The 15,032-nt window shown below is 35.7% G+C and overlaps 1 protein-coding gene and 2 pseudogenes across 1 annotated transcript; 2 read left to right on the plus strand and 1 right to left on the minus strand.

The window, feature by feature from the left end:
- Window positions 1–220: 220 nt before the first annotated feature.
- LOC116106982 lies at window positions 221–769 on the minus strand (annotated as a pseudogene).
- Window positions 770–8,615: 7,846 nt separating this feature from the next.
- LOC116106983 lies at window positions 8,616–9,882 on the plus strand (annotated as a pseudogene).
- A 2,299-nt stretch (window positions 9,883–12,181) lies between these two features.
- Window positions 12,182–14,855, plus strand: LOC116106990 (calcium-transporting ATPase 12, plasma membrane-type-like). Its single transcript, XM_031393298.1, has one exon. The coding sequence runs from the start codon at window positions 12,296–12,298 to the stop codon at window positions 14,693–14,695; it is 2,400 nt and encodes a 799-aa protein (XP_031249158.1). The 5' UTR covers window positions 12,182–12,295; the 3' UTR covers window positions 14,696–14,855.
- Window positions 14,856–15,032: the final 177 nt, after the last annotated feature.

The raw sequence follows: 15,032 nt of genomic DNA on the forward strand, positions 1-15,032 counted from the left end.
GATCATCTCCTCCAACCATAGCATTGCTTCACATTGTAAGTGTGAACAGAAGGCCAATAAGATTTAATCAGCATCTTCTCCAAAATCTTACTCGCTTCAATAAAACTACCATCTCTACACAGCCCATCTACTAAAATGCCATATGTTTCCTCATTAGCAACACAGCCAACCTGTTTAGCCATTTTGTTCAAATAGGCCTTTCAACAAGATATTATACACTTTAACAACCCTGATAATCCATCTCCTGAAAAACTTGCAATGCAAGATCAGATCGTTTACGTTGACATAATACATCCATTAGCAAATTCAGAGACTGAACTCGAGACTTCACTTCCCATCCGTAACAACTCTCCTAGAATATTTGACGAGCGTCATCAAGCTTAGACTCTTTCACCATTACCCTCAAAAGGGTATTAAAAGACAGAGTCCAATTCACACAATTGAATTGTGAAAGGTTCTTAAAAAGCGAAACAGCCTCATTCAACAATCCAGCTCTTGCATAAGTCTGTATAGCTGTGGCAAAAACATTATCATTACACTCACAAGAATCCTCTTTCATCTGATTAATAACTTCTTTCATTTCCGTGATTCGATTCGAACTTGCAAGAATGCCAATCATTTTAGCATAAACTGGACCATTGTGTCGATGACTGCGGTATCTCTCTAGGGCTTCATTGAAAATTCTGAGAGCTGTTGGTGGATTCTTCTGCTTCCTAATGATCTGAGAAAGGTTATTAGGTGTTAAAAGCCTTGGCCATACTACACTCATTGTGATCCACTTCACTGGCAAGCTGCCACACAAACTAGTATTCCAAATCAGTGGGTGCATTTCAATTTCTTCGAGACATTTCGTCGAACATATGCTAAACAACGCTTAAATAATAACAAATTTCAAAAAAGAATTACTTAAATGCAATACATACTTTTATTAAACATTGACAATAGATTAAGATTTCTAAGAACCTGCTGAAGTTATTTTCTGAAACCTGAAAGTTAAAATTGTATGTATCCCTTACTAGTATCTAGGAACCTATGTCTACTCACAAATCTTAAAATGCAATTTGGTAGATGCAGTAAGTTTTTCAAAAGGATATTTTTATGTTTGTATCACCGCTTCTGATTTCTCTGTTGCTACTTTTTTTAACTGAAAGATTGATTACATTTCCTGTTTCTCCTTTTCCACAGGATCCCAATTATGTTAACCGAGAATAAAGACTGAAGCTTTCGCAGGAAGACTCAGTGCGCTTCATTGGTTTTAGGGTTTAGTCACAAGGGTTTTGGATGATGAAGCATAGTATAATATTTTAACAATATAATAACACTGGACACCGAAATATTAACACCGAATTTTTGTACCGACCTACGTATAACGCGTCTTTATATTTTTTTACAATTTTTTTCTAGTGAACGGCCGTCCATCAAATTTGGATGGCCGTTCAATTACATGTTAACAATAATGTTAGATTTATGGGAAATGATAGAGCCACCGAAAATTGTGTACTGAATCTGTACATCGAATAACGTAACAAAATCTTGACCGTTGATTGATATTAACTGATAATAAATCAATGGTCAAGATTTTACCACGTCATTCGGTGCACAGATTCGGTGCACAATCTTAGGTTATTGTAGCATTATTCTAGATTTATATATAAAATAATATAACAAAAAATGACAAAAAAATAAATTTAATAAATTTAATTTTTTTTTTTTGTACTCATTCTTTTATTTTTATTATTTTTTTTATCACGATACTTTATGCCCAAGTCGTGGAAATCAATTACTTTCTGCTGGTTCTGTCCGATATTCACGCTTCACGCAACCTAAAGCTGCAAAACAGTGGACATATGGCTTCGTTTGGTTCACAATTGGGTGTTTTTGGGAAAAGTTTTCTGAAAAAAGTTAAAAAAAAAGTTGAATTGGGCGGGTATTACGATGTAGGATTTATAAATTAATAAAATACCCCATATATTTGTTTATTTACAAAACACCCCCTATAATAAAATCTTAAAAGTTAACAAAAACACCCCCAACCCAATGTCAAATACGGACAGCCGGCCACCACCGCCGGAGGGTGGCCGGGTTCACCATATTGGCGCATGACCGGCTGGATCTTGCCGGTCGTGCGCTGATATGGCCTTTGCCGGCCAGATCCACGGTGGATCTGGCCGACAAAGAATAGATCTACGGCCAGATCTGGCTGTATTTGCTTGTCAACGACGACCAATAAACGGTCGTCGTTGATGGTCAACGACGACCGTTTGTTGGCCGTCGTTATAAACTGTTACGGCCAAAGATCTGGCCGTCAACGGCCAGATCTTTGGCCTTAGATCTGGCCTTTTCTAGCCAGATCCACCGTGAATCTGACCGGAAAAGGCTAGATCGGCGCACTACCGGCCAGATTCAGCTGGTAGTGCGCCATTCTAACAGATTTCGGCCATTTTCCGGCAGTGGTGGCCGGAATCTGGTAAATATAAATTAATGGGGTGTTTTTGTAATTTTTAAAAAAATATTTAGGGGTATTTAATTAAATTATCAAATTTAAGGGGTTTAAAAAAAGTTGAATAATATTAAGAGTAGTATTCCCAAAAATCAAAGTTTTTGGGTATTTTACTGTTTAACTTTTTTGGGAATACTAAAAGTAGTATTCTGAAAATTGAAACAAACGAAACCTCCTTGTCCCTACGTCTATGGTCAACAGACGATAATCATTTTGATTTTGAAATCTCTAACCTATACAGTTATACTCCTCATCCTAGACTTCTTTCACATTGAGCTATTGCTTCGTGTTCTTGAAAGTTGAAACAAGAGCATGTGTATGAACTTCGGATTCCTAAACTTAAAGATTGGATTGTATTCACGATATTATTATATCCACGCACCTTTTTAACTAATTTTTTTCTCACAAATATAATGTCATAGTTGATAATTGATCAACTCACAATAGATTTCATTCATCCAATTTTGAATTGATCAATGGTAAAATATCACATCGTGTTTTTGAGAAGAATTTGTTAGCCTATCTTTATTGTTCACTAATTCGATTACAGTAATGTTAGGTTTACAACCCAATCTTACAACCATCTCTCATAACCCCCGATGTGACAGTTTACAAATTTGTTTCACCTATTTCTATGGACCCTATTTGACCAACTAATTATGAACTGTCGTATCGAAGATTATGAGAAAAAGTTGTGAGATTAGATTGTAAACTTAACATTATTCATATGATTATAATCAACTAGAAAATTAATACACTTGGTGGTGGGTAACCATATAAGGTATGAGGGTTATAAACTTACAAGTTACAACAATAAAATCTATACCAAAATAAATTATGACTTGAAATTTACAAACATCATATCATAAACCACTTGGTTTGTGCTATCGAATGACAAGACTCTATTTAGATAGGTTACCCTAAGGTCTAAGGTTTGAGTTTTATAGAGTGGTCACTCATCATATTTGTGACTTACTTGATTTATTGAATTTGTAAGGTGTTTAATTACTGAAAAAAGAAATTTACGGAAAGAGTACATATGTCACATCGGCGGTGAAACCTATTTATAAATTATCACATCAGAACTTATAAAAGATGGTTATGAGATTGAGTTAACATTACTGTAATTGAATTGGTGAACAATAAAAAAATTTGGAAGCAGGAGATGAAAAGAATGTTTAGATTATGATCGATCTACACTTCCAGATAAGCCCGAAGGCTGTAGATGGAGATACTTTGGACATTAATTATTGAAATCATAAATTGAATGGCAACGTCGACCTATTAAAGTGCTATATTTGTTGGAAATCTTTTTCATCTATCAAGAAAAAAAAAAAAAAAACAACTAAAACTTTAAATGCTTGCGGAATTTTGATGCCTTTCAAATTCTCATTCACACGTTCATATTTTTAGACAATCGCATTAGACTGAGACCAAACACTTGTAGATTTATGTCCTGCACGTGTGTAATACTGGATATATGGACCCGGCTCGGCAAGGTTTTTCTTTTTTTTTTTTTGTCGGCTTAACGTCAAGAAGAGGAAAACTTGAGCGATAAAGTGGGAAAAAAAATGATGCTAAAATTTTTAGATGCATATTAAGAAGCTAAATTTGATAGTTGAATGAAAAAAACTTGACCATCCAAACTTATAATTGACACGTATAGAAAAAAAAAAGTATTATTTTTTTTTTTAATAACCGAGGGTGCTGGGCTAGCTGAGGCACACCCTAACTAATCTCCGAGAACTTGAATATTGATCAGATAAAAGTTTCAGTGGTTATCCGATTAACCAAAAAAAAAAAAAAAAAAACATTATTTTTGTGATTTCGTTTAATATCTTCCAATTTTTTTTTTTTCTTGAGTTTTTTCTTATTTATTTTCAGGAATAATCATATTGTACAATAATAAGAAATGATAAAGCAAGAAAAAATTGGAAGCAGAACCTCTATAAAGTATATTTTTAATCAAAGTAACATCTAAAAATTGATTAATAAGATTGTTGTTTGGCCTGCAGCTCTGCTTATTTTCTCTCGTTAAAGTCTATGAAGAATCTTGGACCATGAAACAAAAGAGAAGAGTCAGGCATACCGTGGAATCTCATCTGTAGAAAAATCTCCTATTACTAACTAGGATAAGAAATTCTTCTTAGATTTAAGTATAAAAGTGTCGTGATAAAAATAATAATAACAAAAAAATTAATTAATTATTGTCATTTTTTATTATTTATTTTATATAAATGTATAAGAAATTTTTTATATATCTAATATATTGTTAAAATATATACTATAATTCTAGTTTGTGAAGTCGGTGGTTTCATTTTGATTGACAAATTTCTAGAGCTCTCCGTGATTTTCTACAAGTTTTCCATTTCCTATTATTGTTATTTATATGAAGTCTAAAAGAGGCTACGTAAAAGCTCCTATATCTGCTTGCCATGCACTAAATTGAAACTTATATGTATACTAAAAAAAAAAAAAAAAAAAGAGTAAATGGCATGTTCCCACCCAAAAAATACCCATTGAGAATTTCATACCCACTAACTTTCTAAATAACTTTTTAAGACCCAAAGGTTAGTAATTTTGTTATGGGAAAGGGTTAAATGGTCAAAAGTTTGTATTAATGAGGGCAGAATGGTCAACAAATATGACAGTTCTTGCCTCTTTCAACTGATCCAACGTCCAAAATCACTTTCGAGATCGCCCATAGAATCTCCATCACCTTCTCTACAAAGCCCAAGCCTCTATTTGTCGTCATCACTCAACATTTCGCACACACACCTCAATTCACATGGCAGCTGGATTTTCGGTCGTTTTGGTGTTGGAAATCCAACTCGAAACTCACTAGTTGTTTGACAAACAATGGTGGAGTCGCAGAGGTCCCTTGTTGATGTGTAACAATTTTAATGATGATTACTAGTAGATTTCATTATTAATTTAGATATGTATTAATGCAATATGATACGATATGAATGTACTCCATTATAGTTTTAATTAATATATAGATATTGAAATTATTATAGAGATTTCCTTTTTTAAAATTTAGTGATAAACAAGTTACCAAACAACTATTTAATATTATTTTAAATTTAAAAAAAAAATTCAAAATCAAATAATAAATATTTTCAAGAAAATGATCAAACAATTATTATCTTAAAAACTTTTCTAAAAAAATATATCAAACAATTATCAATATTTGATTAAACTCTAATGTAATTTTTAGATATTTTATCAAACAAATTTTAAATTTAAATCCATTTCGATTTGATTCAACTTAACTTAATTTAAAATACTTTTTTAGAATAATATTTTCAAAAAGAGTAACAAACAGGAAGTTTTATGAAATTTTATCCCTAACTACCATTTTCATAAACAATTATCAGATTGTAATAAATAATAATCCACCGCCCTGGCCAGAATTTAAGGACTCTGTGTATAATTATATAAATGAAAGGAATGTTGACCTTTTCAAATACGCGTGACATGCCCCAACACCAAGAAACTAAATGGCCATTTCCACACCCCCGGCGCCACCATCGTTTGTGAAAAAGACACAACAAATGCAGCCAGAGCCCACCATTTTCCCCTCTGCATTTTTTTTTTTTTTTTAACTATTGAAATGGTGCAATTTTAGCCTGAATTTTTTGTGAAAAGTCTTGATTTTGTGGTTGTGGGATTTGGAATGGGGTGGTTTGGCCGGCTGTGGTGGTGGTTGGAATAGGATGTGGTGGTGGTGTAGGATGGTTTGGAATGGGGGAGGAGGGCAGTTGGTAATAGCATCGTGTGCAGAATCTATTACTTTAAGGGTAAGAATAAGAATCTGGAATGAATAAAATTATATGGTTGAATCTAGAATAAAGGAAACATGTTATCAGCTTGCCGTTTCTCTAAAGTCTAAACCGCGGTGGGAACATGTTGTTTGCTCTAAAGTCTAAACCTCGTCAAGGTGTGTGTTTTTAGTGGTTTTGACTTTTGAGTAGTATTTTTTAGAATATTATTGGTAGGTAGAGTTGGGTGATGATTATAAGGGAAATTTAAAAATTAACAAAAAATCTAGGTTTGCTAATTTAATTAAACAACCTAATATACAATTTTTTTGAAAAATAACAAAAATACCCCCACACACCCATAGTGTTAGGTTCTGGCCACCACCGTCTGAATCTGGTGTTACGGTGCATGACCAGTCGAATCTGGCCGATCGTGCTCTGATCTAGTTTTTCTGGCCAAATTCGTGCATTACCGACCATTCTGATCGGTAGGACGCTGTTGTGACATATTCTAACCACTACTGACAGTGGCTGTCAGAATTTGACAACTATGAGTGGGTATGGGTGTTTTTCGTTAATTTATAAAAAATTTATTAGAGTGTTTGTTAATTAATAAACTTAGGGGGTTTAAAAGAGTTTTAATAAGATATTGTTTGAAAATAGGAAAACAATCGTTCCAAAAGTAAAAGTAATGCTTCTTTCATACATTTTATATTATTTTTATATATTCAACGTGATATATGTATATTTATATAAATTTTTAATATTTTTAATTTAATTTATAATAAAATTATTATTAGTAGTAAATGTAAAGGAAATACGTAAAGGGTGGTGTAAAGGTGACATTGACAGTGAGAAAAATGAACAAACGCAGCCGGATAATTTGACGCTACTTGGGAAAGTTGGTTTCTCGATGAAGGAAAGAGTAAGCAGGCGATGATTTTTGGTCTTTCGTAATTTTGTACATGTACATCCCATATACCTCTCAACCAGTAACATCTCAACCCAAATACCCTACGTCAGCTAGCTTAATACTTCTGTTTGCAGCGTTTGGTGTACGTACTTCCTCAAGAAAAAACTTGACAGTTGACAGTTGACACCACCGACTCTTCCTTTTGTGCGACAAACACTAACAAAATGGTGCTGACAAATGGCTTGGGGTATGTCCGGATGTTTGAACGAGATGAATTCGTGGCCTTGACCTCTGGTCTGCAGGAAACAAATCCAGTACTGATGCAACAGCGGCAACAACCAAGACATTAGCCGGAGGTCTCAGCTACCGGCAAAAGGGTTTTTACGTTTCATTATGGAGGCTTTCAAAGAGGCCACCGTAGTTTGCTTCTCGTATGGTCTGCAGCGTCTCTCAGTTTTGGGATAAAAAAACACGGGTTGGAAGAAGGTTGGTATGAAGGTGGAAGATTTTTATAGCTCTCCTTTTGATTGTAACGGTTTTTGCGCTTAGCAATTTTATATAGGCGCTGAATCAACGAAAGAAATCATTACAAGGTCGGTTTGACAAACGAAGAAGCTCCTGCATTAGAAGAGTAGGTCTCTCGGCGGCTTTCTTGGTTCTTTTACATTTTTGGTTCATTTTTTTCCCTGGGAAATCAAAAAGTGGAATGGAAAGGGAGTCAAATGGTAGTAAAACTGATTTCGAGATGTTTTGAGGTCAACTGCGGTGCTTGCTAAAGCTTCAGTCGCCATTTGGTTAGCCGGAAGTCTCAAAAGGTTTACCATTGGTGGTAAACTCCCGCTTGCTCATACCATGAAACAAATGATGGGTGATATGCACATCGTAAGGAAACTCTCGGCTTACGAGACAATGAGCTCAGCACAGTATTTGTACCGATGGACGGGCATATGACATCCAAGCAGATGAAAGTGACTGAATTTGGCTTGATCAAGATCAATCGAAGAAGACTACAATAATAAAATCCCTCGACTCTTCGTGAAATACTCCACCAACAAGCTGTTTTGAAAAAAACTGGTAGTCCAACCGAAGAAGCAATTCTTCAGTGGGCTGCTGAAGAATTGAGTATGAACTTGGAAGAAGTGAAGCAAAAATTCACCGCCGTTTGGAAACTTCATCGCTGAGGAAAAAGAAAGTGCGGTTTCAGTTGGAAAAAAGCTGATATACTGTTCATGTACACTGTAAAGGAGATGCTGAGTGATCCTAGCTATGCGTTCACATTATTATGAAGGATGGGACCATAAACGCCATGGATGAAAATGAAAAGGAGAAAAATGAAAAGTATAATAGATAGCATGGTAGCTGGTCGCCTTAGATGCATTGCTTTTGCGCACAAGCAAATTCAGGATGGAGCTACCCTGACGAAAGAAGATGACTTAACTTGCTGGGAATTGTTGTCCTCAAGTATCCATGTCGACCAGGGATAGAGCAGCCGTGGAAGTCGCCGATCCGCCGAGGTGGGCATCAAAATGATCACTGAGGACATGTTTCCTTAGCACACCGATTGTGGAGTACTACAGTTGAGAGCCAAGCGGAAAGTGATGAGGTGGTAGAAGGCATACAATTTCGTGACTATACGGATGAAGAGAGAATGCAAAAGGTTGATAAGATCCGGGTATTGGCAAGGGCTACTCCAGCTGACAAACTTCTGATGGTAAAGTGTTTGAAAGATAAAAATCATGTGGGGGCAGTGACTGGAAATGGCGCCTATGATGCCAATGCCCTAAAAGAAGCTCATACAGGATTTTTGATGGGCAAGTGCGGGTCCGAGGATGCCAAGGAAAGCTCAGATATCATCATATTGGATAATAACTTTACAACTGTGGTTACTGTTCTAAGGTGGGGACGATGTGTTTATAACAACATCCAAAAATTCATTCAGTTTCAACTCACCCTCAATGTTGCAGCTCTAGTCATCGACTTTGTAGCAGTTCTAGTTGCCGATGATGTGGTTACTCTAACAGTCAGTCAACTTGTATGGGCGAACCTTATCATGGGCGCACTAATGGCTTTGGCGCTAGCTACTGAAAGGCCAACTGATGAAGACGCCACCTAGGGGTTGTACTGAGCCCCTTATAACAAACGTTGTGTGGAGGAATCTTCTATCTCAAGCTCTATACCAGATCCTAATCTTATTAATCTTACAATTTGTGGACAAGTCCATCTTTAAAATGAGTCCTCAAGTAAAAGGTACAATGATTTTCAACACCTTTTGTCTTTGTCAGCTATTGAATGCGTTCAATGCAAGGAAGTTGGAGAGCAAGAATGTTTTTAGAGGAATTCACAAGAACTGTTTCTTTCTTGGGATTGTGGGGATAACTATACTTCTTCAGTTTTTGATGGTGGAGTTGTTGATCAAGAAGGATGCTTCTAGAGAGCGATTGAATTGGAGGCAATGGTTATATTGTTTTGTATTGGCAGCCTTCACACTGCCAATTGGTTTGATTGTGAAGTTCATACCTGTTCGGGAGAAACCAGTACTCTTCGTCAATCCGTATGGTGAATTGGATCTGGGTTTTATAAAAGGCATCAAACTCTTGTTCTGTCTTCTAAACTGGTTCTTTCCAATTGATTGTAATAATTAGTGTACTTGCTTTCATATAGAAGCTTGGTATTTGAGTTTGGGCTGCGGGTGTGTTCTATGATTACTTTTGAGTTAGAGATTCTACTGAAAACGTTTCTTCAAGGTCTTAACTTGATGATGATGGGGTCTTTGTAATTATGAATGAAGGGTCAACTTTTTTTCAAGTTATTCAGCTTTAACTGCTTTGAACGATTATGATCCACAAGTGTTTTACTGTTGATAGTTTTAATTATCAGAAATGGCTTCAAGAATCCAACTCTTTCTACTGTCAGTTCGGTGTTTGATCATAGCAGCCAATACTGTTGATAATGATGGTAAGTATTATACTTTGATTTGTTAACAACAACTATAAATTTGTTCCTTCAATTTATAATTTACATAGTTTCATCATGTAAATCCTCCAATTCAAGCATAATTAAGAAAATCAAGAAAATTAAATAAACAACATAAGTCAACCTAAACAAAAGTCTATCAAAAGCTTTTAACATCAGTCTTCATCATCATAAAACAGTAAAAATTACAAAAACAAACAGCTGATAGAATCAAAATAAACAGCAGTACCATAATCATCAACCGAAACAATATTGTTCTTCATTTTCAAAATTTAATTAACAAAAACCTAGATTATAAAAAATTAAAAATAAAATCAAAACCGTAATGAATTATTTGCCACTGATGAGAATTGATTGAATCACAGATATCGATGTTCATAGTCCAATCAGGACTTATTAAAAGCTCGCTCGTCGCCTTCTCCACAGCAACTGTAGCTGAATACGAAGACGAAGATAAAGACGAAATCATTTTCTCTCTCTCTCTCTCTTCTCTTCTCCTCTCGTCAAAATTTCAGATAATACAAACACGAAAAAGAAATTTTCCTCGTCTTTGTTTGGTTACTAAGAAAATCTCATCCCAAATACTCTCTCAATTTCCCGGAAAATACACCGTCATGATTGCTTGTTTCATCTTAGAATTCTCTATTTATTTGTTTTCTCTGTCTCTCTCTCAAATCTTTTCTCTCATTTTATTTATTTATTTAACTTGTAACTGATTCTCTCATTTATTTCTTTTGCGGAGACTTCGTTTTTTCGTACCTTTCTTTTTCCGTCATAATAATCCCAGTTTTAGCGTGCCCTTTTCAAAGCTTCAACCTCCACGCGCTCACTCAACACGTGATATCACGCACTAATGAATAATGATCACAGGTTGGGATAAGTTAGAAGTATCCACGTGGAGCGAGTATGTTAAATGTGTACTTGGAGGCAATTCATGTCTTTTGCTGCTTTTTAGTTTTGGTAATTAATAAATGAAAATTGAAATTTTAGTAAAAAGAAAATAATAATAATAAAAGGTGATAAAAAGTCGTAGTGGAATATGGAATTGAGTGGACAAAAAGATAATTAAAAGTCACAATCGGGGCCGGCATTGTCTGTTTTATTTGAGTGAGTTGCAGTTTTGTCATATGGGCCGAGCCTTTTACTAAGAAATTTATAGATATTGTCAACTTTTTTATTAAAATAAAATAAATAATAAAAACTTTATTATAGTAGAAGTACCAGTCTATACAAACTGCTTCTCCTATTATTTTGACATTATTTGATAAGATTCCTTGTCTTGGTTCAACACAAAAACTGTAGATTTAATTATTTATTTATTTTCAGAAAAATATATGTAGGTGGGACGAGTATATATTCGGGACAGCATTTTATTCGACCAATATATTAATAATAATATACATGTTTAACTTTATCTTTTATTAAGGTACTTAACTTTATACCTCAATATCATACATATTCCTAAAAGAATTTATAGAGATATTTACGATATTTAAGTAATACGTTAATTAAATAGTTATGTTACATCCATGGGGGTAGCCAGTATTTTAGAATCCTAGAATCAATAAAATATGAGTAATTTTTAACAAAATTGTTAATTACTATATAATATATACCTATTCTTTGTAATTTTAGAATTTCAATGGGGTCAAATAGTATCAATTTGTACATTGATGGTATAAAAGAAATTCAGTAAATATGATATAGATTGAGATTAGAAGGGAAGACACGTAGAGATATATAAATTGGAGTCAGCTTATCCAGTGTTATTAAATATTAAATATATAATTAATTAAAGTATGTATAAATAGACTTAGATAACTGATTATCAGAAAAAAAAAAAAAGAAAAAAAAAAAGCTGGGTATGTTGTTCGTGTGCTATGTGGGATATGAATTCCACCGTAAACTGTGTATTTATTCTTTCTCTTAAAAAAATAATATTCGTCCGACCCTTTCTTAATCAGTTTGTCTTCTATTTTACCAATTCTTTCTTTCTCTCTCTTCAGTTTTTTTATTTAAAGCCTGCTTCTCTCCAACCAGTAACATCTCATTCTCAACCCAAATCCCCTACTGTCAGCTGTCTCTGCAACTGTTAGGTGTCCGTACTTTCTCAGGACACCACCCGACTCATCCCTTTTGTGCGACATGCGGCTGCCAAATGGCTTGGAATATGCCTTGGCCAGCGGCAACAATCAAGATCCTAGCCGGAGGTCTCAGTCTCAGCTACCGCCAAAAGGCTTTTTACGTTTCATTATGGAGGCTTTCAAAGACGCCACCGTAGTTTGCCTTCTCGTATGGTCTGCAGCCTCTCTCGGTTTTGGGATTAAAAAAAAGGGGTTGGAAGATGGTTGGTATGAAGGTGGAAGTATTTTTATAGCTCTCCTTTTGATTGTAACGGTTTTTGCGCTTAGCAATTTTATTATAGGCGCTGAATCCAACGAAAGAACTCCATTACAAGCTCGGGTTGACAAACGAAGCTCCTGCATTGGAAGAGTAGGTCTCTCAGCGGCTTTCTTGGTTCTTTTATATCTTTTGGTTCATTTTTTCACTGGGAAAACAAAAGATCATGAGAATGGAAAGAAGGAGTCAAATGGTAGTAAAACTGATTTCGATGATGTTTTGAGGTCAATTGCGTGCCTTGCTAAAGCTTCAGTTGCCGTTTGGTTAGCCGCAAGTCCAAAAGGTTTGCCACTGGTGGTAAATCTCACACTTGATCGTACCATGAAAAGAATGATGGGTGATAAGGCAATCGTAAGGAAACTTTCGGCTTACGAGACAACGGGCTCAGCCACAGTTATTTGTACCGATGAACGGGGCATATTGACATCAAGGCAGATGAAAGTGACTAAATTTTGGCTTGAACAAGAATCCATCGAAGAAGAGTTCTGTAGTAAAATTCCCTCGACTCTTCGTGAACTACTCCACCAACAGGCTGTTTTGAACACAACTGGTAGTCCAACCGATGAAGCAATCCTTCTGTGGGCTGTCGAAAAATTGAGTATGAACGAGGAAGAAGTTATGCAAAAATTCACCGCCGTTGAAACCTTCATCGCTGAGGAAAAAAAAAGTGCGGTTTCAGTTAGGAAAAAAGCTGATAATATTGTTCATGTACACTGTAAAGGAGATGCTGAGATGATCCTAGCTATGTGTTCACATTATTATAGGAAGGATGGGATCATAAACGCCATGGATGAAAATGAAAAGAGAAAAATGAAAAATATAATAGATAGCATGGCAACTAGTCGCCTTAGATGCATTGCTTTTGCGCACAAGCAAATTCGGGATGGAACTACCCTTACGAAAGAAGATGACTTAACCTTGCTGGGAATTGTTGTTCTCAAGGATCCATGTCGACCAGGGATAAGAGCAGCCGTGGAAAGTTGCCGATCCGCCGAAGTGGGCATCAAAATGATCACTGAGGATAATGTTTTCTTAGCAAAAGCGATAGCCACCGATTGTGGAGTACTACAGTTGAGAGCCGAAGCGGAAAGTGATGAGGTGGTAGAAGGCATACAATTTCGTGACTATACAGATGAAGAGAGAATGCAAAAGGTTGATAAGATCCGGGTATTGGCAAGGGCTACTCCAGCTGACAAACTTCTGATGATAAAGTGTTTGAAAGATAAAAATCATGTGGTTGCAGTGACTGGAAATGGCACCAATGATGCCAATGCGCTAAAAGAAGCTCATATAGGATTTTTGATGGGCAACTGCGGGTCCGAGGATGCTATGAAAAGCTCAGATATCATCATATTGGATAATAACTTTGCAACCGTGGTTACTGTTCTAAGGTGGGGACGATGTGTTTATAACAATATCCAAAAATTCATTCAGTTTCAACTCACCCTTAATGTTGCAGCTCTAGTCATCGACTTTGTAGCAGTTCTAGTTGCCCGTGATGCGGTTCCTCTAACAGTAAGTCAACTTGTATGGGCGAACCTCATCATGGGCGCACTAATGGCTTTGGCGCTGGCTACTGAAAGGCCAACTGATGAGCTGATGAAGACGCCACCTAGGGGTTGTACTGAACCCCTTATAACAAACGTTGTGTGGAAGAATCTTCTATCTCAAGCTTTATACCAGATCCTTATCTTATTAATCTTACAATTTGCAGGCAAGTCCATCTTTAAAATGAGTCCTCAAGTAAAAGGTACAATGATTTTCAACACCTTTTGTCTTTGTCAGCTATTGAATGCGTTCAATGCAAGGCAGTTGGAGAGAAAGAATGTTTTTAGAGGCATTCACAAGAACTGTTTCTTTCTTGGAATAGTGGGGATAACTATAATTCTTCAGTTTTTGATGGTGGAGTTGTTGATCAAGAAGGTTGCTTCTGGAGAGGGATTGAATTGGAGCCAATGGGTAACTTGTTTTGTATTGGCAACTTTCACATTGCCAATTGGTTTGATTGTGAAGTTCATACCTGTTCGGGAGAAACCAGTACTCTTCGTCAGCCCGGATGGTGAATTGGATTTGGGTTTTATAAAAGGCATCAAACTCTTGTTCTGTCTTCTAAACTGGTTCTTTCAAAATGATTGTAATAATTAGTATACTTGCTTTCATATAGAAGCTAGGTATTTGAGTTTGAGCTGCGGGTGTGTTCTATGATTACTTTTGAGTTAGGGATTGTACTGAAAACTTTTGTATATGATGATGGGGTCTTTATCCAAACTAATTAACTTTGTAAAGGTCTTAAAGCTTGATGATGATGGGGTCTTTGTAATTATGAATAAAGGGTCAACTTTAACTGCTTTGAACGATTATGATCCACAAGTGTTTTACACATTTCAGCTTTTCGGGAGCTAAAAGTTGACTGAGATTCAACTTAATTTGGATTGTTCTATCCCAATGAACTCTTGAACAAATAACAAATGGAAAAGAGATA

Source organism: Pistacia vera, unplaced genomic scaffold (genome assembly GCF_008641045.1).
Source record: "Pistacia vera cultivar Batoury unplaced genomic scaffold, PisVer_v2 Contig525, whole genome shotgun sequence".
Taxonomy (NCBI): Eukaryota; Viridiplantae; Streptophyta; class Magnoliopsida; order Sapindales; family Anacardiaceae; genus Pistacia; species Pistacia vera.

What these genes read in the sequence shown, in the direction of transcription:
- LOC116106990 (XM_031393298.1), top strand. Translation starts at nt 12,296, where the DNA reads ATGCGGCTGCCAAATGGCTTGGAATATGCCTTGGCCAGCGGCAACAAT.